The following is a 23,534-nucleotide window of genomic DNA, read 5'->3' as shown; positions in this document are numbered from 1 at the left end:
AGGCTGCTTGAACCTTATGGCTTAGATGGCAGCACGTGTTCATCATTTAACAGCACGGTTAAAATACAAAATAATTTGAACTAAGTGCTTTTTTAAGCGTAATTTTTCGAATGTAGTAAAAATGAGATAGGGTATTTGTTTTTTTTTTGCAAAAAGAAGAAAAATATATATATTACCCTTCAAATTGAGATAGTAATTTTTTTATTTGTGGAAAGAATCAAAAACTCATTGGAAGAATCAATATTGCAATATATGATTTATATAAATTTTTATGAACAAAAAACAATTCCATTGTAGTCTGAAATCTTAAACCTGATACTTATATTTTCGGTAACATTATGCTTTAATTTTCTTACCGGAGCCAAAGTTTTAAAAAAAAATCCTTACAATTAAGAATCAATCTAGCTTCATGTTGAATCAAGATTTCATAACAGCAAGCAGCATTTCCATCTCATTTATTCTGCTCCCTCAAATTTGTTATTCATTGTTATTAAGTGTTCATGTAATGTCCGTTATTTTTCTAATTTTATGATGCAGATTGTCCGGACGTGGGCCCGAGCTCGCATTCTCCTGGTTACCAGTCGAACGCTCTGCCGATCAAGCTATTCAGCTCTGTCGGTCACTGTGCAAGTTGAAGTTATAAATTTAACCGAAAACCTCATTCTGGGTCTTTCAAAGAGTTTTTTTTTGCCCGAAAAAACAATGTTTAGACCATGGGTCTATTTTTCGTCAGTAGCCTGCACGATTAGCTTTAAAATAAGGTATAAATCAAAGAAATCGATCAAGAATTGAGGAAAATCTGGCGTAGAAACCAAAAACAGGTTACAGAAATAATATATAAGGATGATCCGTAAGTTAAAAAAAATGTAAGAAAAGTGAGCAAATCAAAAAATATATGAACAATAAAAACTCAATGAAAACTAATTCAAAATCATCCCAGTAAAATCTAACCATAAAATAATTGAAATTTTTATTTATTTTGGTCTTACATTATAAATTTTGACACTTCACAATCGATCTACCGATAAATGACACTTTGGTAGATAATTGAAACATTATAGTCCTCCTTTTTCTTAAATTAAAATTTAAAGTCCTTTTTGTATTTTAGAAAAAAAAAGTCCGCATATTTAAATCGAGCATGACGTCACGAATCACTCTGGCAGTGAAGGAACATAAAAAGTAGATAGTTGTAAAAAGTAAAACTTTTCGTTTTTATTTCAGTAGATAAATGTGTCAACAAAAACTGTTGAGTACAAGATTTCAAGGTGATAGCTTCTTCTAAAAGCCTTTAGAAATGTTTGTAAGTGAAAGCACAGATCTTCTCGTGCAGCTACTGAAGAAAAGATGAAAAGAGTTCTCTTCCGCATTGCTAGAAGGACGCTGGCGCTGTGTAAGTATCGCCTTGAAATCTTCCCATCTATACGAAGGAAGAAAAAAAGTCTTTTAGACATCAAAATAATAATGATTTGTGTTGAAAAGAGAAAGTTTATGAGCATTCTGTAATGTATATAAAGGAATTTTATTACAGGGGTGCCCCCCAAGGGCAAGGACGCACCCCCCTCAATATCACGCAGACCTCCCCCGAAATCAAGAGCCACCCCTCAATGAGAAAAATAACCCTCAAAACAACCCGCACTAAAAATGTCAATGGCGCAGTCTGCGCCATGACCCTCTTAGGTGGGCACCCCTATGCATCGATTAAGAAAATTTATTTAAAAAAATTTAAATTTACACATAATTTTTCATTTTATCATTACCTTATCAAATTCTTTCTTTTTTTTTTTTGAAATGAAACTTTTTATGTGAGGGCTTTGAAGTTCTGATCCTCAATCTTTTGTGCGACCGAAGTGACGTAGTTGTTTTTTAATTACCAAAAAACAATGAAAAATAATAGTAATTATAAAGTTGTTTTGCTAGTAAATTTAAGAAATTAATTTCATGGCTGAACCTAATATAAGCAAGCATATATTTGTGGATTTTGTTCATTTTAAACTTTTCAAATAATGCAGGTTTTCGAAGATTAATTTGATTTGTTAACTTTAATTAACAAAATTAACTTTACAATTTAGTAGGCAGTTTTTGGCAACATTTAAAAAGCGGATTTCAAGAACTGTTTAGTTTTCTCGTTGCTTATAATCTGTTTTCTTCATTAAAAAAGAACAATTTTGTTGTCAATATACCTAAGTCAGGAGCAGAAAGAACAAGAGCGTGGCATAAGAGAAAACGTGTGGTTGAAACGACAGTTCAAAATGTAAAAAAAAAAAAAAAAAAAAAAACAGGTAAAAGTTTCAGTTCTATCGTGTGTATATATGACACACAATTATTTTTTCCCTATTAGTGGAATATTAACTAAAGACATGTAAGTAGCTCTAACATCGAAAACTGAAAATGGGCTCAATGCAAAGAAAGACTCCCAAGAATGTTGTGAAGGCGTTTTTAGGAATCTCACTCAAGAGCCTTTGGTTTTAACACCTATTACTAATTATAATAACCAAGTACGAAATCGTATAAAGACTACTATAACAAAACCATGACCCTTCAGCAGATGAATTTTTGCTGTGCCTGTGACTGGCACGAAGTGGAAAATCGTCTCAGTCTTCTCAGAATTACGAAAGGTTCCCATCTAGAAATGTAATTATGTTTGTGCAAAAACTTTTTCAAATAAAGATCAAAATAAACGAAGAATTTTCTTTAAATCCGAAGATTTTTTTAAAATAAATTTTCTCTATCAGTGTATGACTTTATACACGCACTGTGCCACTCACTAGGAACCACAGTGTCAAATCTCAAAACTGTTCAGAATATATATCCAGGGGTTTCTATTTAAGTTATAAATTTTCGTTTTACAACCCTTCACGATTATGTTTGGATTTTATGATTATTCAGATAAATGGTTTGAACGATTTTTCTTTTTTTTTTTTTTTTTTTCAAGTTCCACCCTTGCTAAGAATGGCGTAACTAGGACTTTCTCTTGGGGGTGAGTGGGTATTCGATTCGTAGTAGTTCTTACAGGCACAAATACTAGGAATAGCAGTATGGCTTCAAACCAAAAGGTTCTGGGTAGTTCTCATCAAACCCCATGATTACTTCTTTGCATGGTTTTATCGTTACTAACAATCATTAATACCTTGACTTGACAAAAGAGAAGGCCTAAAATTGAGTTTTTTGGCCCTAAGTTTTGAAAATATTACAAAATGGTTGAAAATTATTTCTCTTGAAATACAACTATTTCAAAGATCCTTTCCCAAGAGACTTATCCACCACTGAGGCTCCTCTTTTTCTTTTTTTTAAATGGTGTTTTTTGCAGTTTTACTTATTCAAGCTTCAAATTTGAGCATAATTCGTTGCTGTGTGTCTTTTATACTTTACAAAAGTCCACTGATTTTGCACTTCGATACATGGAGAGAGTAGGCACGGAGAACAAGAAAGAGTACTGTTTTATTCTTCCTTGATATTTATTAAAATACGTAGTTTTTTTTTTTTTTTTCAAGTTCCATTTTCACAGTAGAAAACCAAGTGGGCGGCAAGTGGCTGATTTTGTACTAGGATACTTCACATACCCCTGTCCAAACACTCAGTTACTCTCGAGTTCAATCTGACATCTCCTGTTGAGCTACGGACACGCTAAACATGGCCGTCTCTATCGAGTCTCCCGCCAAATGTGAATTGAGAAATGTTATTCGTTTCTTGCAAGCAGAAGGTAACAGGGCTGCTGAAATTCATCGAAGAATAAGTCGTGTATATGGAGACAACTTAATGAGTGTTGGTGTTGTTCGTAAGTGGTGTCGAAAATTTAAAGAGGGCAGAACTAATGTTCATGATGAAGGGGATCATTGCCGCAAGTCTGTGGCTACAGACGACCTTGTTCAACGATTCGACAAAGCGGTTAAGTAAAATCGAAGATTTACGATAAGTGAATTGTCGGTGCAGTTTCCAGAAGTTTCAAGATCGTCCCCACATTCTATAGTTATAGAACGGTTGCGCTATTGAGCACTTTGTGCTCGCTGGGTCCCAAAAACACCTTCAAAAATCACTTTCAATCATTGGCAACAACGTTCTATGAGGAGGGTATAGAAAAGCTTGTGCACAGGTACGACAAATGCCTAAGTTGTGAAGCTTATTATGTGCAGAAATAATATGTATTGTACCTTACTTTTGATAATAAAATCTTTTTTGTATATTCAGCCGTTTTTTTTTTTTTTTTTTTGTTTTTTTTTTTAATAGCCAAACGGAACTTGGAAAAAAAAAACAACCCTCGTATATTTGAATGAAATTTTTTCGTCCCTCTCAAGAAGAATTTCCGAGTGTGCCAGTGAATACAAGTAAAAAGGAATGGTTTTTCTCACCTGAAAATTAGCTGCTGTTTAACCTCCTTCCTCTTCTTCAGCTCCCTTGGTCAGGATGTTGGCGAACTTTTTGATGTCAATGAGTCCATCGTTGTCAATGGGAGCTTCAGACAAAGCCTCTTCAACCTGCGTGATTTGCAAGAAAATTAGCAATTCCGATGATTGAACTAAATCTATTCAAACACTTGACACAAAACGAGTTTTGAAATAAGGAAGCGACTTTAATGAAAAGTAACCAGTTATCGGGGAATTGAATATAAATTGAATATTTACAGGGAGTTTGAAAAAAAAACTAAAAGCAGTTCTTTTTCAATTTAATGTCTAATTTCACTTGATAAGTTTTATTATTTTGCATCCGTTTATTTCATCCATCGATCTCGTAGAGAAAAATAACATTAACAAAATTAAACGTACGAAAGATACTGCAATTACATTATTCTTTTAAGGAAAAATAATTGCATTTTATTTGCTGAAAAATGACATAAATCTCATGTTTTTTAACATCCAGACTTGTAAATATAATTTTTATAATCCCTCTGCATAGTCGGAACTTTGAGGGGTTCAAAAAGTTCTTGGAATGTCATTGGGCGTAAATGATTCAGAATAACAAAAATGATTATTCAGTAAACCCTTTTTTTCAGTTGACATATTTTTCTAAAAAGGTATCACCGAAAGCTGGTAACTTTTTTTCGTTTACCGTTGCCCATAAAATAAGGTAATTCATCAAAATGCATGATAGTTAAAATAGCCTCATGTTCTGAAATGAGCATAGAGATGGAAAATTGGCAAAATCGATTTTACACTGTCCACGGTTGCTTGATTAATTTTGCTTAAATATTTGAAACGTAAAATATGCAATACTAACCTCTGCTTCGGAGAATTTCTCACCCCAGGTGGTAAGAGCTCGTCTCAATCTGTAACAAAAGTAACACTCCATGAAATTAAATTCCTTAAAAACAGCGTCTTACCAGGGAACCACCTGAATTGTGTAGTAAAGAAAAAAATAAACCGATTGGTAGCAATCAAAAGACTATAGTGAAACATGCTCTCGTCTCCCCGTTAGCGAGGTATAAAGTCGTAAAATTTGCCAATCTCAAAAATTCGGCAAGAAATGGAAGATACCATGCTACTTCAACCTCTGCATATGGCAGGACATCCATATATGCAAAGTGTGAACGATTACATTTGTCACCGAAACTCGCTAATTTTGGCGACTTTTCCTGAAATTTCGGCAGGGCTCGTATTTGGATAACAGGCAGATGAGAACAAATTATTTATGCGTCCAAAGACTTTTTTTCTGTACTCTTTTCTTCTGTGCTTTCTGTGCTTTGATTGCTACTTATTTAGATTTTTTTCGTTACTACACCATCGTGAGGTGTCCTAGTAAAGAGCTTTTCTACCATTTAATTCAAAAGTGGAAAGGCATTTTAAATCACTCTTCAGTTATCGGTGAGTTTCCATTTTTAAACACAAAACTATCACACTAAAATGGAAAGAACAATTCCATGGAAATTAAAAAAGTTAATTTACTTTCATGTATTATTCTAAGACATTCTGACTAGACTACCAAAGTTTTTTTAATTTCTAGCATTGAAAGATTAAGTCAGAAACATAACAAAAAACTAAATGAAAAAGAACAAAAATTATTGCTATTTTTTGAAGTCCACCAAGTATTCTAAACGAAGTTAAACTTATTCAGAAACATTGATGTGAAAAAGATTCACCTGAATAGTTTCAGTTAAGATTCCATGGGATATGTGTGTGTGTGTGTTTGAAAATGAAGAATGGTGGTTAGTTTGGCGTTTTTTCAGCAGAAAAAGAAACTTTTTTTTTTTGAACTTTTATAATTTCAACAAATATCAAAACAACGTCCTTTGCTCTGTTTTAGTAAAAATATTAGTCTCTCTTTTTTTTTGTTAATTAAAATTCCTGTTATACCTAATGATTATTAATATGACTATTACTAGATTTGTTAGCATAATTATTGAATATTTTTGAGACTTACGTTTCTTCTTTGCATTTTCCTTCTCCTTCATCATACATGTTGAAAGCATTGACAATGACATCTTCTTCGTCAGTTCCTGAAAAGTATAAAAATTAAAGTTCAGTTTCCCGGGCAAAAAAAAATAAGCTAAAACAACCTATCTGCTGATTTTGTTTCAGTTAGAACTGATGAGGAACAAGCTCTTAAATTTTACCATGCCATTTTATTATGAAAATACCAGTTTGTTTAATGAGAGCAAAACAATGCTCCTTTATTTTGCTTATTTATCACTTGTGAAATATTATTTATTCAATTTCCTGTTTTTTAAAAAAAGTAATGTATACTTTAGTTTTGGAGCGAGTTGAATCGATTATTTCAGAAAGGGCGTAAGTCCAATGGATTCCCGTAGGACTTACGCCCTTTCTGAAATAATCTATTCAGTTATCATCTATTTTTATGCTTAGTTCAAAACTGCTGTCATCCAATTTATCTTGATAATGTTTAGTCACATTTACTCTGTGTATAAAATGTAGTATTCTTTATTTCTGATGCTTAAAATAAGCTGAAATGTTAAGATTTTTTTCAGTTGTCCCTCATGTCCAGAAGCGCCAAACTTAAATTGAAAACAACTTAAAAAAATAAACATTTTGGATTAACTATTATGGTGGACGCCGGTTAATTGAATCAACCGCTTTAATAAATCAGATCGTAAAAAACAGAACAAAATCCAGCTTTATTGAACAAGCCGCTTTGTGGAACCAAAACTGCTTAGAACAAACATACTTCATGTAACCGGCGGTAACTGTATTTCATGCAGTATTTGATCTGTGCTACAGACAAAAAGTTTTGCTGCTTATAATCGTATTATAATCGTGTCATAATGATCACAATTGACGCTAATAAATGCAATGAATTTCTGCTATTACTAGTGCATTTATACGTTTGCTACAAAGAATACCGGAAAGCGAAATATGGGTTGATGAAATTGTTAAAGGTATTTTTGCCGCTACTTTTCATTGGTGGACAACGCATTCTCTAAAGGGGGGGGGGAGAAAAGGGCGAAAAGCTTTAAAAGTTGTCGTTGTTGTATATATTTATGTTTTCACTGAGGATTCCTGTGTTTTCACAGAAACAAGACTGTTTTTGGTTGGGACGGTTTATTAATTTTTCAGAAATATTCCCAGTTAATTTCAATACGATTTGTGATCTACAGCCGGAATCGTTCCTGTTTTTTGAAAGGTAAGTCAACGGCCGAAATTATGCACATTAGTTGCCCATTATTTTCCAGGAACGCTTCGGAATTTTTTAGTGTCGATTCTACTGCTTACACTGAAATGTTATGGATACAAAGAATTATCTTTTTCTACTCACCGGCTATTCTGTCTCCGAAGATGGTAAGGAACATAGTGAAGTTAATGGGGCCGGGTGCTTCTGCCATCATGGAGTCTAACTCCTGTTCTGTACACAGACGGCCTGGAAGAAAAACATGATTTCTGAGCATAAGTTAATCAATTTTGTTTTTTAATATACAGTAGACTCCAGATAATCCGTGGATTAGGGTGGCGGGGTAACCGCGGATAAGCGAAACCGCGGATAATCCGAATTATAGGTAGAAAACGGTACTGGTGTATACAATAGCTAAAAATAGGAATAAAATTCACACATACAGAAAAGTTTTAATTGAAATCAATATCATTGATTGTAAAAAATATATGAAAAAGCTAAAAACAAAAAATAATATAATCATAAGTCACCGCCGTTGAAGAAAAAAAAATTGTTAAAAGACCGCGGATAATCCGACCGCCGATAAGCCGGAGTTTACTGTATATTGACAGAGAAAATGGGGTAAAACCACACGAAAGTATTTTTTATTTGTATATTAACTCAAGATTTAGTGACTGCCTTAATGACAAATGAATATTTGAGCAGGAAGAAAAACATTGATGTGTTCTAGTTGTATTCTTTGCATGCATTAGAATGCCATTTGAAGAAGATCTGTCAGCTTGTTTCAAAGCTAAATTTCGGAATCTAACTTATCTGTTTATTAAAAAAAAAAAAAGAAAATTGAAAACAATGACTCCATAAAATTTTATTTCATAATAACCTAAAAATATTCAGCACTTTTTGCATTTCACGAACCTCCTTTATTGGACACAAGTACTTTTTCATTATTTCCCTTTTTACTCAGAATCAATTTATAAAAAAGAGAAAAAGAAAGAAAAAGAAAAAAAAAAAAACCTCAGATTTTTTACCCATTATTACTATTTTTATCATTATATTATTATTATTGCAGTTATTTTTATTAACATTATTATTTATTCATTAAATTATTTCTCTTAATAAGTAATTTTTAGTGCATGTGTGCTTATGCATAAGTACTTACCGAGGGAATCGAATGTTGCTCTGATATCATTCTTAGAAATGAAGTTATCTTTGTCTTGGTCGATGAGTTGGAAAGCCTAAAAACAAAAATTACAACTTAGAGAAAAGCAAACACAACTTTTAAATGTTTTATACCCATGAATATTTGTAAGATAGGCATATACATGTATAATGCCATTATAAACAAGAAAGGTGCATCTCAAAAAGTTACTTTTCAGCAAATTATCATTTTTCAGAATAGTTGTTTTGTAACCCTTCAATAATTATGCTTTTTTAATCTTGGCAAACTGACTTATTCATTATTTGTTCCTATTTAAAGAAATAAATTATTTTTAAAATCGCATGCCTATTAAATGATCCTTTCATGAGAAATTAGTAGTTTGAAAAAATTGAAACATGCTGGACAAAATAAATAATACATTAAAACGTATGCAGGGTGACTTTAAAAACAAGATATTAAGGTGAATATAGTATTACGCTAGCAGAAGTTTTCAAAAAAAAATTCAGTAAAGTAATTTTGTATGCCTTAAATGTATATTTTTAATGGTGAAATTTAAAAAACTGGCGTGTACTTTTTCTTGCACTTTTCCCACGTCTTTTAATAATAGATGATTAGTTAGATCTTTTAAGTTTTTAAACGTTTGCTATTTATACAGCAGTAAAACTGTTTTTGGAATTTTTACCGCATTGAAATTTTTTTTAATGTTTCACTTGATGACTGCTGTCTCAGATTGCAGTGGTTTCTTTTTAAATTAAATTAGTTATTGTAAACTGTTTTCAACAGTTGTTCTTTGTACATCTTGTACAATAAAACATATTCACAATTCCAACCTGCTTTTAAACAAGTGCTCAGGACAAACTATGAAGAAATCTCATAGTATTTTTGCTATTTTTTAAAAAATAACAACTATTTATTTAAAAATTATATGTTAATAATAGATCATCTTTGAAAAGAAATCACATAAAAACTAACATGTGACACCTTCTGATCTACATTGTTATTAGTATTGAATGTTTAACATTAATTTAATCTGGTTATACCTCAACTGTGGTAGATACAGGGATACAGGGGTGCAATATGTACTTGCAAAGAAACTTCTTAACTAAAACTTCTAACAGATTCATAAATCTTTTCACGATAAATTGTTAATGATATTGAGTGTTGGACGTAGAATGAGCGAATTGTCATAAGAAATCCAGTGTTGAAGTTATAGCAGCATAATTATTGAGTGTTGTACAGAATAACTCCAAGCATCCGAACTCCAACCATCTGAATTGCTGATTATCCGAATCGCTTTCAGAATTTCAGCGGAAAAAAAATATGGTGAAAACGCACTACGTTTCGCAATGTAATGATTAGGTCAACGCTCTATCCCTCCCCCCCCCCCGGGAGTTTATTTAAACAGCTTACTTTGATCAATGTGTTCAGTCATCTTTCATTGACTGTACCTTAGTTACCTTTACATTTGATTATAAATATTTTTTTTAATTTTCAATAACAATAACTTTTCTCTTATTTTCAACGTACATGCATTAATTGATTAAAATAGATCCCCCCTTTTTTAAAGAAACAATCCAATTGATCGAGTTTTTGATCATCCGAATGAGGTCCGGTCCCAATTGATTCGAATAATTGGAGTACTACTGTACATAGAAACTGCACGAGCAGGAGTCTGCTCAAAAGGGGTTAATAACTCAGGTTTCGGGGAGCATCTGTTTCATACTTTATCTCTTCTATATTTACCTCTTTAAACTCTTGGACCTGGTGCTGGGTAAACATGGCGAAGACATTGCTGCCTGATCTTTGAGCTTTCCTTTTTTGGGAAGCGGGCTTGGAAGCGGGAGCGGGAGCGGGAGCAGGGGCGGCTTCTTCTTCACCTGCATCCTTCTTCTTGGACTTCTTCTTCTTCTCTTTTTTGTCCTCGTCTCCCTGAGGAAAGAAAAATAAATCTAACTCTCAATTGAAAAGAAAAAAAGGTAATTTAGGGGAGCGACTAATATTATAGTAGTATTTAGGAAATTATAATCAATTAAAACCTAATAACTTCTTCATAAATACTTTCTTAGCAATGTAATGCATTGTCATTATGCATAGTTTATGAAAAAAATCGGTAAATCACATCGAACATCACCGAGCTTTAGATCAACGTTGTGATGTTCGTGCTTAGCACAAGGAAATTCATTGAAAATTAGACATGTGTACCATCAATTACTCAAGTCGTCTTTCTCTTTTAATGGCTATCGTCCGTTAGCACATCAAATTTATTAAAAACTAGTTATGTTTGCTTCCAATTAGACTAGTTACCTTCCTCCTTTGCTTACTGTACGTTGCAAAGTATCATTGTACATTTACTATGGAAAAACACATGATGTTGTGATTGATAGATAAATTACTGCCTGCAGTGAAATCAGAACTTAATTCATTGAGCATTTTGATGAACGTAGTTTAAATTATTTGGAAACTTTAATTCGTCTCGAAGTTAGATAAGAAAAACCGAAGACTTAGAAAAAAAGCTGAGACCAAAGTAGTCAATTACCTTCCTCCGTTACTTATTTACTCTACAGTGTACATTGAATTCCACGTTGTAATTTGTTATTGCACATTTCTTTAAAGGAAAATAAATAGCTATTGTTATCATTGATACATAAATTATTACCTTTAGTGAAATCGGAATGATAAACGCAGTTTAAAGTATTTAGAAGCCTTAACTAAAAGTCCAGAGAATAATAAAAAACCTAAAAATTAGATAACAAAGATGAGGCCAAAGACAAAAGGGATTATTTCAATCAATGTACAATGTGTATTTTACTCTCTTGTTAAGCAGTATTTTTTAATTAAAACCTCAATCAAAAAGTGTGAATCATATCAATATGTTAACAAAACGTTGGCATTGTACCATGGATCTACCGGTATCTTTTTCTTTTCTAATTTCAAGGAGACACCACTTTGGCGTTTAGCTGTGAATTCCATTTGAGTCATTCTTTTTAATGAGTGAAACACTTTCTTTTTAGCTCTAACAAAAATATTTCAAGCTACTGAACAAGCATTTTCTTTTCATCCTGTTCTATTTCAAGAATAAGTCTTTGGTTGAATTCTCGCGTAAGAAAAACGACGTCAAAACTCATGACGTGCCGCTGCCAAAGCATGCATACATAATTCATCAAAATGCCTTAGCTTGCTCTTCTCTAGAAGTTATTTTTACAGGTATTTCATTTGATGGAGCGGAAACTCGACTGCAGTTTTGTACTTTTTTTTTTTGAAGTAACTGCTGTTGTAAATGGAAATCGATACTATAAATTATTCTCCTAATTTAGATTTAAGCAATTCAGTTTACTGTAGTTCCGTTTAAACAATCAACTTTTTCTTCAGCAAAAACTTAAACGGAATAAAAAATTTATTTTGATGGGAATTGCTAATTTCGAACTTTTTCCCTTCAATCGTCTTTCCTTTGAATTTTTTTTTTTTTCAAAGAAAATGGGGGAAAAAACTTTTTTTTTAATTTTTTTGTTAACTTCGTTTTAAAAAGTTCTTAAAGAAATAAAAAAATCTGTCAATTCCATTTTAAGAATTGAAAATCATGCAGGAAAAAATCACACGAGGGCTTCAATTTTGTACATTTTTATCTTTATTAATATAAAATTTTGATTGTTATTCATGCAATATATTTGATAAGTATATTTATGCAAAAAAGAAGAGTCTGCAAGCGAAATCAAGCATGGATTTTAAAACACGAAAAATTGGGTACTGTCACGACATGATGTTTAATATGTTAAAATCATTTATAGACGTTATGCTCAATAACTAAGTAACAGAAAATTAACATATTGGAGCTATTTTCTGAATAAACCTTAGATGATTAAAAACTGAGCGTATCTATGCATGTACCTATGTATCTATGTCTGGGTTACTTCTCACGAACGCCAGTAAACTGACCATCAAATCAGGTATCGATGGATTTGTAACTTTCCCGTCTTTCTGTTTTGCTAATTAACATAATTCTCCGTTAATAATTAATGCAGATATCAGTTAAAAACTATTAATTATGATACTTAGATTTCGACCTTCAGTCCTTATTTTTCGAAGGCTTTCTTCCATTCAAATTATTATTTAGTGCTTCATCTCAACTTTCCGCAGCAATGCTTTGATTAAAATTTATAGCGTGAGGAAAATCATTGAAACGAAAGATCTGTTGCCATTTTTTTTTCGAATATGAACAAACTAGTCGACCCGTGCGGAACTCCGCACTGTGCTTCGAATCGCTTTATAAGGCATTTCTTTCTTTAAAAATTTCAAAGGAAGAACATTATGAAGAACATTATCTTTGAATATTGAACTATTTCACACGGAAGGTTGCTTTAACCGTTACGGATTAAATGCCAGCACATGTTTCTTTTTAAATCGAACTCTTAAAATTCAAAACCAAAACCAGTTGAACTGAGTCCGTTTTTTAAGTGTAATTTTTCGAACGTAGGCAAAATGTATTTTTTTTTCAGCAGAAAGCAGAGGAGCAGAAAATGATTTCTTGCTAATGAAGTTGATAATAATTTTAATGCTTTATATCGTATTTGCGCGAATAAAAAATTAAAGGTTTACTGGGTGAAACTCGTAGCTTTCATTTGGCGTAGTATTTTTTCATTTGTACAAAAGGTTGAACACTGCTATTAGAAACATCTACATTTCACCATACAATGAAAATGTTTTTCTGTACAAAAAGGACTTCCTTTAGGTAAATCTAATACTTTTTTATGCTTATATTATGCTGAGTGATCTGAATGTAGTCAGAGCTTTAAAAAAATGAAGAACACCCTTCGATTAACAGTCAACATATCTTAATGATAACTGTAGCTTGCATAACGGAGTCGAAACACCAAGTAGCATTCCCACTTCATTTATTTTTTTACGTGTGTATGTTATGAGTACATGTAATGCGTAATCTAATATAAATTTGATATTATGTCGAAGAACCCAAGCTTGCCCGAAGTTCATATAGTTTATAGCCGAACGCTCTACTGAAAAAAACTTATCAATTTAACCAAACAACTAATTCCAGTGCTTTTAAGCTTTATTAAAATATGAACACACACACACACAGGTTTTTTTTTTTTTTTTTGCCGAAAGCGAAGTAAAAAATTGGAAAACTGCATTAGAACTTTGCAAAAAAAAAAAAAAAAAAAAAAAAAAATGCATAAGAACTACAGGCTGCATCAAGGTTTTCAAACAGCAAGGGGCGTTTTCGAAAACTTGATTTTTCGACCGTAAGTCTATTTTTCATCATTAGCCAGCCTGATAAGTTTTAAAATGAGAAGAGAACAATATATAAGATAAGATATTGAAGAGAAATGTTTTTATTTTTGAAAATTTTTACAATTCGTTACCGCAGGCTGCTTAAACCGTTATGACTTAGATGGCAGCACATGTTCATCATTTAACAGCACGGTTAAAATACAAAATAATTTGAACTATGCTCTATTTTAAGCGTAGCTTTTCGAATGTAGTAAAAATGTGATAAGCCATTTTTTTAAGCCCAAAAAGTAGAAAAAAATATATATTTTACCCTTCAAATTGAGGTAGTATTTTTTTATTTGTACAAAGAGTCAAAAACTCATTAGAAGAAGATATATTTCAATATACGATTTATTATTTTTTTCTGAACAAAAAACAATTCTATTATAGTCTGAAATCTTAAACCTGTTACTTACATTTTCGCTTACATTATGCTTCAATTTTCTTACCAGAGCCAAAGCTTAAAAAAAAAAAAAAAAAAAAACGTACAATTCAGAAGCAATTTAGCACAAAGTCGCATCAAGTTTTCATAACAGCAAGTAGCATTTCCTTCTCATTTATTCTATTCCCTCATATCTGTTATTCACTTCATTAAGTGTTCATGCAATGCGCGATATTTCTCTAATTTTTTGATGCAGATTGTCCGGACGTGGGCCCGAACGCTCATTCTCCTGGTTACGAGGAGAACGCTCTGCCAATCAAGCTATTCAGCTCTGTCGGTTATAGTGCAAGTTAAAATTATAAGTTTAACCGAAAACCTCATTCTGGTTTTTTAAAACAGGTTTTTCGGCTGAAAAAAACAATTTTTAGACCGTGGGTCTATTTTTCGTCAGTAGCCAGCACCATAAGCTTTAAAATAAAGTGTAAATCAAAGAAATTGATCAAGAATTGAGGAAAATCTGGCGTAGAAACCAAAAACAGGCTACAGAAATAATATATAAGGATAAAATTCTGGCTTTTGTTTTAAAGGCTGCTTTTCCCGTAATCGGGGAATTAAAATGTTTCCCTTCTGGTTATTTTTCCGGAATCTGCCGCAAAATTTTACTGATTTGTTTTTAAATTCAAGCGTGATTGTTGAACACGCGTCACATGACACAACTTCTATTTTCGAGGTAGACCGTGCAAAGCCGGGCGACGCAGTTAGTTAGCGTTTATTTCTTATTTGATATCGTGTCTGTTTTTTTCACTGCGAACACATATGCAATGTGCACAGTAACAACTCTAAAATTAATGACTTTCATAGCGCTGACAAATCTGAAATCCTAATTTTGCATGAAACAACGAATAAGTGTTGTTCTTTAATGACTTTATATAAGTGTCTAACGAGAAAATCTTTTGAATTTGACTTGAGTCATTAATTTCAAAAGTTTAATTGTGTAAGATTTGTTATCATGCTCTCAAAGAGTAAAAAATATGCTTTTGTGAAAATAATATTTCATTAACCTTTAAAATTGCTTACGTCTTAGTTTAAAATTGAGACATGTTTTCTGACTTTAAATACATATCTTATTATTCTACATAGCAAATAGATGAATAAATGAATAAATAAACAAAATAAAATAAAATAAAATAAAATAAAATAAATAAAAATAAAAATGGAAAGGTCAAAGAGTTTTTTCAATACAAAATTATTGTAAGAAATATATGAATTATAATGATTTGATCAAGGTTAAGTTGATCTAACTTACTTTAGGTTTAAATTGTATGGTAATTCTTACGAAGAAGATAAAATCAATTGTTTTTATTTTCCTAGAGAAGTTATATGTCCATTTAACAATTAAATTTCTAAAATTAGAAAAAAATTTGCCAAGTACTTCAAGTCTTAAGTGAAATTGTAGTGAGCAACAACAATTTTGAAACATAATGTGAGTAATAATTTTTTAAAGTAAAGTAAAAAATTAAACTATTTTTTTGGTTGGTTCTATTGAATTTATTGGCACAGGAGCCGTAATAGGCTATACTTCGCTAACTATTTTTTTGAATTTAAAGACTGCAATGGAGCAGAAATATGTAATTTTGGAATACTTTCCTTTTCGGAATTCTTTTAAGACTCGACACTCCGAAAAAAAGAAAAAGGAAAAAAAAAATCGGAAAGGCAGAAACTCGTAACATCAATCCCCCACATCCCGAAATAACGCGTCCCAACAGAGAATGCTGAGCAGTAAGAAAGTTGAGAACACAAAAGAAAAACAGCCGCCATTTTGACCGTCCATTTTTGGCAACGCTATAATTAAACGCTAGAATGGTGCCTGGTTTCAAGTTAGTGAAGCAGAACCTCGTCGTCATGTTCCTGCCGTGTCTTTGGTGCCATAAAATATGAAAAGCTTGAAAAGTTAAAGCTTTGTAAAATGGTTTGGATTTATCCGACTTATAAAGAATTTCGCCGTTTTAAAGTTGTACAAATTAATATTTTTACTATTTTCAGCTATGTATCTAAATATCTACTTCTCAAAAAAAATATTGAAAATATTTAAAATTTTTAATATTTAGCCAAATACTTCGAGTCTTAAATGAAATTGTACTAAGCAATAATAATCTTGATACATAAAGTGAGTTAATTTTTTTTAAATAAATTTTATAGTTGAAAATTTGATTGCAAATTGAGACATTTGATTGAAAGGTTATACAAATGCTCCACATATTATTTTTATTGGATATCGCATACGATTTGAAAAAAGTATGTAGTTATATAATTATAAGAATAGATTAATTAATTAGATATCAATATGTATGCTTAAAGTACTAAATATAGTAATCAAATAGGTAGAATATAGCTTAAGGTTTCAAAAACAATTATGCATTGTGTGACATAATGTAATTATCATTTTGTTGAATATAAACTTTTCCATTAAGAAACGTCTCCACTTTGAAATAGTAGTAGAGTGTAAAAGCGATTAAGAAAAGAACTATAATTAAGAAAACGATTACAATTTTGGAATCATACCCCTTAAAATCTTCTTTTTTAAATTTTTTTTTCAAAGACCAAATAAAAAAGTATGGTTCTTCCTAATTTAAATTTGAACATTTCATCTGTTTTCTTAAAAGACAGAATAAGATTATGCTTGTAAACTTCCAGAAATCTATCACAGAACTTGAACCCAATAGCACTGCAACATACGTCCACATAATGCATCGTGTTAAAAGAAAAACACTTCTGAGAGCATTTTATTAAAGAGATACAACCTAGATGTGTTATCATAAATCATTCTTTCGTTGCATTTTTTAAAATGCAGCATTTATATAAGTTCAAAAACTGCTAGCATGGAACAGATCATATTTCATTCGAGCAGCTGATGGGAAAAAAGTGCTCTGATGAGGAGCAAAACTTGGCGAAAATTCGCTTTTTCTCGGCAATCTCGTCATCAAGTTGATGAAATTAGAAATTTAATCTCACGGGTGGGCATGCCAGGGGAGTGTTATTTTGATTCCGTAACATAAACAACTTTGTTGAGACTGTCAACATTAAAAACGAATGAGGGCTTGCTTCGTTGAACTTAGCGCTCCTTTTTACTCTTGCTTTTGTAATTGCACCAATCAAAATTGCGGTGTGATTACCATTAGTTATAAGTTCTTCTCTAAACAGGTAAACAGAGTGTCTACGAATTTCTCGTTTTCCTTTATTTTTATTTATTTATTTATTTATTTATTTGAGCTATCAGGAATTGCTTATTATTCTCAATTTGCCGTAGTTGAAGAAAGATTTTTCAGTTTATAATGACGACGAGAATGCGTCTATCTATCTCGTTGTTTTTAATGTCTATTTAAAGAAACTTATTTTCGCCGACATGGTTAAATTGTCTGCGTTTTGCATTCATTCATTTTTTTTTTCAAAATTTTAACTCAAGCAAATTTAACATTAAAAACTCTTTTTTTAAATGAAAAATCACTTTTTTTCAGGAAAAACACTTATATAGGCGACCTTTAAATAGCGAAATTTCATCTGAAAACAAAATTTCCAGATTACTAATTCCCATCGTTTAAGATTGTTAAAAAATAAAAACACCGTTTCGATATATGCAGTAAATGAAATTTTTACGATAAATGTACGGGTGAGAATTGGCCATAATAATCATGTTTTTATTCCCGCACCCTAATTAACTCTTCTGTTTTCTTTTTTTTATGGATAGGCCTAGTATTACCTATTCTAGAAAATCACCAGTCATAATATGACGGGTAGATGTTGATTGTTTTTATTTTGAATTATAAAGCGCTGCCATTGAGAAAAATGGGTGGTGGTGAGGGGGGGGGGGGTAAGAATATTTTTTGAACACTGTATTTGATATCTTTTTTCAATACAAAATGTCAATCGTTCTGCATGAGCAATTTGGAAATGGAAATGTGAGGCTGAAATACGCAATTTTTCTTTTGATTACTAGTAGTAAAAAACATATATAAATAAAATTTGCTTAGTTATGTACATGTATAAATGACATTACTTAATAGTGTTAACCATTGGCTTACGTCTGGGAAACTTAAAAAAGTGTAAGTGATTTAAGGTGTTGAGAAAAGACTTATAAACATTGTCACAGGTTATAATGTACATATTCTTATTTTACTCTGCAGTAAAATTTTCAAGGTGAAAGAAACAGTAACTAAGACAGTGATACAGGCTTCTACAAGTATCTTTGGCCACATATATTGTTCTTTACTTTCTCTTCTTTTTGTAACCGAATGCTTTTTTGGTTTTTAATCCTTTGAGTTAGTAAGTTCGACTGGCACATGCAATTTGCAGCCTTTTCCTGCATCTTATACGCGTGTTATACTTTTTACTAGAAGTTATACGATTTACACAGCATGATAATTACATTGTGAATATTTTAATTTTGAAATTCTGCTTATACAATGCGAAACTCTTGTCTGTATTTTCGTTTGAGTTTACTGCATTTTCTTTTATATGCAAGTCTTTTAAAGCTTTCCTTTACCAATGCTGATTCTAAATATCAACTCAGAAAACCAGAAAAAAACTACTCTAAGGCCTACGCTCAGTTTTGATTTCTTTTTGACTTTTCGTTACAATGGTGAAATAATTTAACCCAAAGAAAACCATAGAAAAAAATTGAAAATATTTGAGTAAAAATCCATAACACGAATTTCAAAATATCGTGGTTTTTAGTATGGGATTTTCACAGTGAGTGGAAAGTATTTGAAAAAAAAAAAAAAAAAAAAAAAGAAATCAAAATGCACCAAGCTTCCAAACCAAAATGCTTCACACTATGAAAATTAATGAAACTTTTATCATTACACGATAAAGTGCATGTGACACAAAGGTTTTGTGAGATTGTTTCTGTCAAAAGTATAGAAATTTACTTTTTTGGTTTGAAAACTTATTATTTTTTTATATTCCTCTAAAGAAATTTGGAAAAGGTATAGCTTTTTTTTTTAAAGTACACGTAACTGAGGCATCTTTAAGCATTTACTAACGTCAGTCAGTATTTATTTTTCATTGAAATGATAGCTATATTTACTTCTTATTTTTAAATTATGAAAGTTTAAAGTTTTTAATAGTTTCTAAACTCCTAGTTTTTCTTTAAAAGTACTTCGATTGGAATGCATGTTTCAAATATACGTTGACCCCTATTCATTAAAGATGTTTTTTTTCCAATTAATGTTACATCTTTTTGAAGTCCAGAAAGGTTCTCACTTAGCCGAGTTCCTCCTCTATGTTTATTTTATGCTGTTGAAAAATACTGATTAATTACACAAAACTTGTTTTCGAGAAAAAAAAACTGTATAATTTATAAAAAATAAGCATTTTTTGAACCCTTTCTTATCTCTAGTTAAAATATTGCTTTGTATTAAACACAGAAGAAATCTCGACTAGAAAAATATATGCTAAAGTGAAATACTTTACCCTGTTGAAACCTTCATGAATATGCTTCCATGAAAAAAAAAAAAAGAAAAGAAAAAACGAACTTACTTATAAATTCACGTAAATGTAACATGACGTGAACTAACATTAAAAGATGCAATTTGAAATAAATATGGCATAGAGCAACTCCCTCAAAAAAATTCAAATTACACTGATTGGAGCATGAAAATGAATACAAATCAGCTGTATATGCTTAAGTAATTAAGAGAAAATAATCATAAATATTTCTTAATTACTGGTGAAAGCATGTCTAAATATTCAAAAGATATTAAAGAGTTATTCAATCGCATATGATATTTAGATGTTTTTAAAAACTGCTCGAAATTTTTGTGAAGAAAAAAAGCCTCGATTTAGTTATTGATATAAATTCAAGGTTTCACGTCGAAAATTTTGGTTAAAGTTGAAATAATTTTCTTTAATGCATGATCTGAAACCAACTGTTAAAAATTATACAAGTCGTTGAAATTGGAAGTAAAATACCTTTTGTTTTTTCACATTAAATAATTTTACTTATTTTTTAAAGAAAATGGAATAAAGTGATTTCAACATGCAGATGATATTAAATGTTAACTTCAGTTATACAAAATTAAAGAAACACACTTTAAGTAATAAATGATGGTTAAATGTATAAATTTTGAAAAAATAAATAATCTAAAATATGATTCAGAATATTATGGATTTGTTTATAGTGCGTTTACAAACTTATTCTCGTTTCAATATAATTTTTGAACTTTTATCTATTTGCAATTTTTTTTTCTATAGAGAGATGTTTGCTGCTTTAATTGGTAAGATAACCTATTCAGCATTTTAAATAACATAAAGCCATACGTTGTGACGTGAAAAGTCATGTCGACTACAAGGAAGCTGTCCTGACTAAAGTCCTAGAAACCAATGTAATTGAATTATTTTGTATAAACCCATTTATATAGATTTGTACTGAACTATGCAATAATAAAGCATGCTAAAATTTTTAACGCGAGTATGACTCAATTCATAAAAAATGTTGCTTTGGCTGTTTAAAGAAACCATCGAAAAATTCGAATTTTATTTTCAAAAACACAGCTTGGTGTTGTGTCGATTAAACTCAAAAAAAGAAAAATTCCTACAATTGAATTTCTAATTCTTCTCTTCTGAAAACATTTTGCTTTATTTCATGTTTTTAAATTTATCAATTTGAAGGCACCATTATTTGAATCAAACTGAACATATAATGTAAAACATGATTTTTCTCCTTAAGTTCACTTTTAAGCACTGCTGTCTGCACTGGCAATAATTTCGCAACGTTGCAATAAAACTGAACATCGTCTTTGTTAAAGAAAAGGGAGATAGTGAAATGATATACATTTTAAAAATTTCAATTTTAAAAACTCACTGAACATTGATACTATTTACATACACTAACTTTCTCGTTCTCGAATCAAATTATTACGAAACAAATTTTTAATCTTATTTCACTACATAACAGTTCGCTTCTTAAATTGGATAACAATTTATACACATTTCTGGAGATTGCAGAAACTTTTGCACTGAATGTAAAATGATTTTATTCAAAAATATGTGTATAAGTTTATTTTTAAGAATTAAATGAACAATACTGCTGCCTTGTATGAAAAAAAAGTTAAAAAATAACATTTTTTCTTAAATTACAGTTTTTATCAGTAATTTTTAAATAACAATATAATATATTTTACAACTTCAGCATAGTGTAGAAGTTAACTTTCTAAATATTCGGGGAAAATTAATTAAATTTTTAAGGCTAAAAAATGTTTAAATGGTGAGTTATTGTTTTAAAACGTAGAAGAACTATAGTAGGAAATGCATAAATGATAAACACAATAGTTACTTTGCACACATATTGCACACAGCAATTGAAACAATGCTATTCGATTTTTTAGTTTTAGTATAATAAAATATGTATAAAAATATATCCTAATAATTGACTTCAATCAAGTTTCTTCAAAAACAATTATGAATCATGATACAACTTTAATTATAGAAATTCTTAGCACCTACGTACTACAAGAGAGTCATTTTTAACGATTGTGATCAAATGAAATGATAATAAAATGTAGTGAAATTGTCAATCGATAAATATAAATTGATACAAAATATTACAGAATAAACATCATAATTCCCGAAGTGTTTATGAATCATAGATTCTGTAACCATTGGTACCTTTTTTAAAGAGAAAATTTAAGTAATATAATGCTTAAAAGAAAGTTATTAATGCACGATATTCAATTTCGACAAATTATGTTCCATTACGAAAAAGCAGTAAAAAATTTAGTTTAGTATATTTTTTTAAAACAATTTAGTTAAATTACAACATTTTCTTGTATTCGTTAAGAAAATAAACTGTTTAAATATCAAACGTTTTTCGATCAAAATTGGTTCGAGTGAAAAAAAAAAAAAATCTTGGAACTCTATAAATTCTAGGAAGAGGAGGTAAACCGGTTCAACACCTCCAATTGGCCTTCTACGAAGCCAGTAGATAATTAAAAATGATAACAAGAACGAATAATTACTTGAATTGTATAAAAGTTCCAATTTAAAATGAGAATAATTTTTTGTATAAATACTCATTAAGTAATTAAGTGCTTACTAATAAAAAAAAATAAGCAGAAATGCTACAATAATTGAAAATCAAAATTAACTTCCAACGCAGAAACTTTTTCAAAAAGATATATTTCCGAAACAAATTATGTCGGTATTCATGTTCATGATCCACAATTTTAAAATATTGAACGTTTATCCATTCGTTTCTCCATTTCGAACAATGAAACTCTCAGACGAACGCACACAATGTAACAAGTCACTGTACTCACCATGTTGGATGTCTAAGAGCTTAACCGAAAGAGAAGATTCAGAGAGGAAGACTGGGATGCTAAGAAGTACCCCGGCTCAAGACTTTTCGTTTTTAGGCTCCCTTCAAGTAGCTATTCTTCGTCCCTCCCCTTTACGAACGCATGACGTCACCGCACCCGGTTGCCAATAATACGCCATGAGACGTTCCTGTCCTGACTTTTAGGGAAATTTGCCAGCAACCAATGGTGTGTGTGTTGTACCACCGAATCTTCTCTCAGGATGTGCATACCGAAGCATAGTAGACACAAATATAGAGCAAGCTAAAAATGGAGTGGGGTGAAGACAGTTGTTCCATGGGTTCCTTTTCCCTCGAGAGTGAGATGGGGAGAATAAAGGTGAGGATATGCTGCCAGACTACCGCATTCTCTGCAGACGTTTTCTTGGAGAAGGCAGAAATTGTGTTTTGGAGCATGGTCAAAAACAAAAAAGAAATATCGTTCACGGGGTCAACTGCTGCAATTAGAATATGGAACAATGTATACGTAAGTGGAATAAGCGAAGAATTCAGGTGCATTGATGACAATGAACTGGAATCGGTAACTTTCGAGAGAATTGTTAGTTTCGTTGTCATAAATGATTCCCCCACCCCACATTTCAGAAGGAGCAGAGGGGCAACTTGAAGGTCAGTGGCGTAGCGAGAGGGGATGTTTTTGGGTTTAAACTCTTCCCCAGGAACTTCCAATTTAAACACTTATCCTAACACGGTGATTTATACATATAAGAGCAGTTATGGCAAAACATCTACTAAAAATTTAAATTTTTTGCTAAGGCAGAAGGAAAGGGGTAACGCCGGTTTCCCCAGTC

General features: G+C 31.2%; 1 protein-coding gene across 1 annotated transcript; it reads right to left on the bottom strand.

Annotated features, from left to right (window-relative positions):
• Positions 1-1,187: 1,187 nt before the first annotated feature.
• LOC129220211 (myosin regulatory light chain 2-like) lies at positions 1,188-22,848 on the bottom strand. The gene is made up of 8 exons (XM_054854577.1): positions 22,691-22,848; positions 10,457-10,642; positions 8,714-8,789; positions 7,702-7,803; positions 6,352-6,427; positions 5,212-5,260; positions 4,347-4,472; positions 1,188-1,417 (listed from the first exon to the last, which is right to left on the bottom strand). The coding sequence occupies exons 1-7, from the start codon at positions 22,691-22,693 to the stop codon at positions 4,365-4,367; spliced, it is 600 nt and encodes a 199-aa protein (XP_054710552.1). The 5' UTR covers positions 22,694-22,848; the 3' UTR covers positions 1,188-1,417; positions 4,347-4,364.
• Positions 22,849-23,534: the final 686 nt, after the last annotated feature.

Source organism: Uloborus diversus, chromosome 4 (assembly GCF_026930045.1).
Source record: "Uloborus diversus isolate 005 chromosome 4, Udiv.v.3.1, whole genome shotgun sequence".
NCBI classification, from domain to species: Eukaryota; Metazoa; Arthropoda; class Arachnida; order Araneae; family Uloboridae; genus Uloborus; species Uloborus diversus.
This window is presented reverse-complemented; position numbering and strand designations above follow the sequence as displayed.

Excerpts from the sequence above, each read along its gene's own strand:
- LOC129220211 (XM_054854577.1), bottom strand. Across the intron at positions 8,790-10,456 it reads AGGTCCAAGAGTTTAAAGAG|GCTTTCCAACTCATCGACCA; the intron begins GTAAATATAGAA and ends TTTTGTTTTTAG. Across the intron at positions 4,473-5,211 it reads AGAAATTCTCCGAAGCAGAG|GTTGAAGAGGCTTTGTCTGA; the intron begins GTTAGTATTGCA and ends CAAATCACGCAG.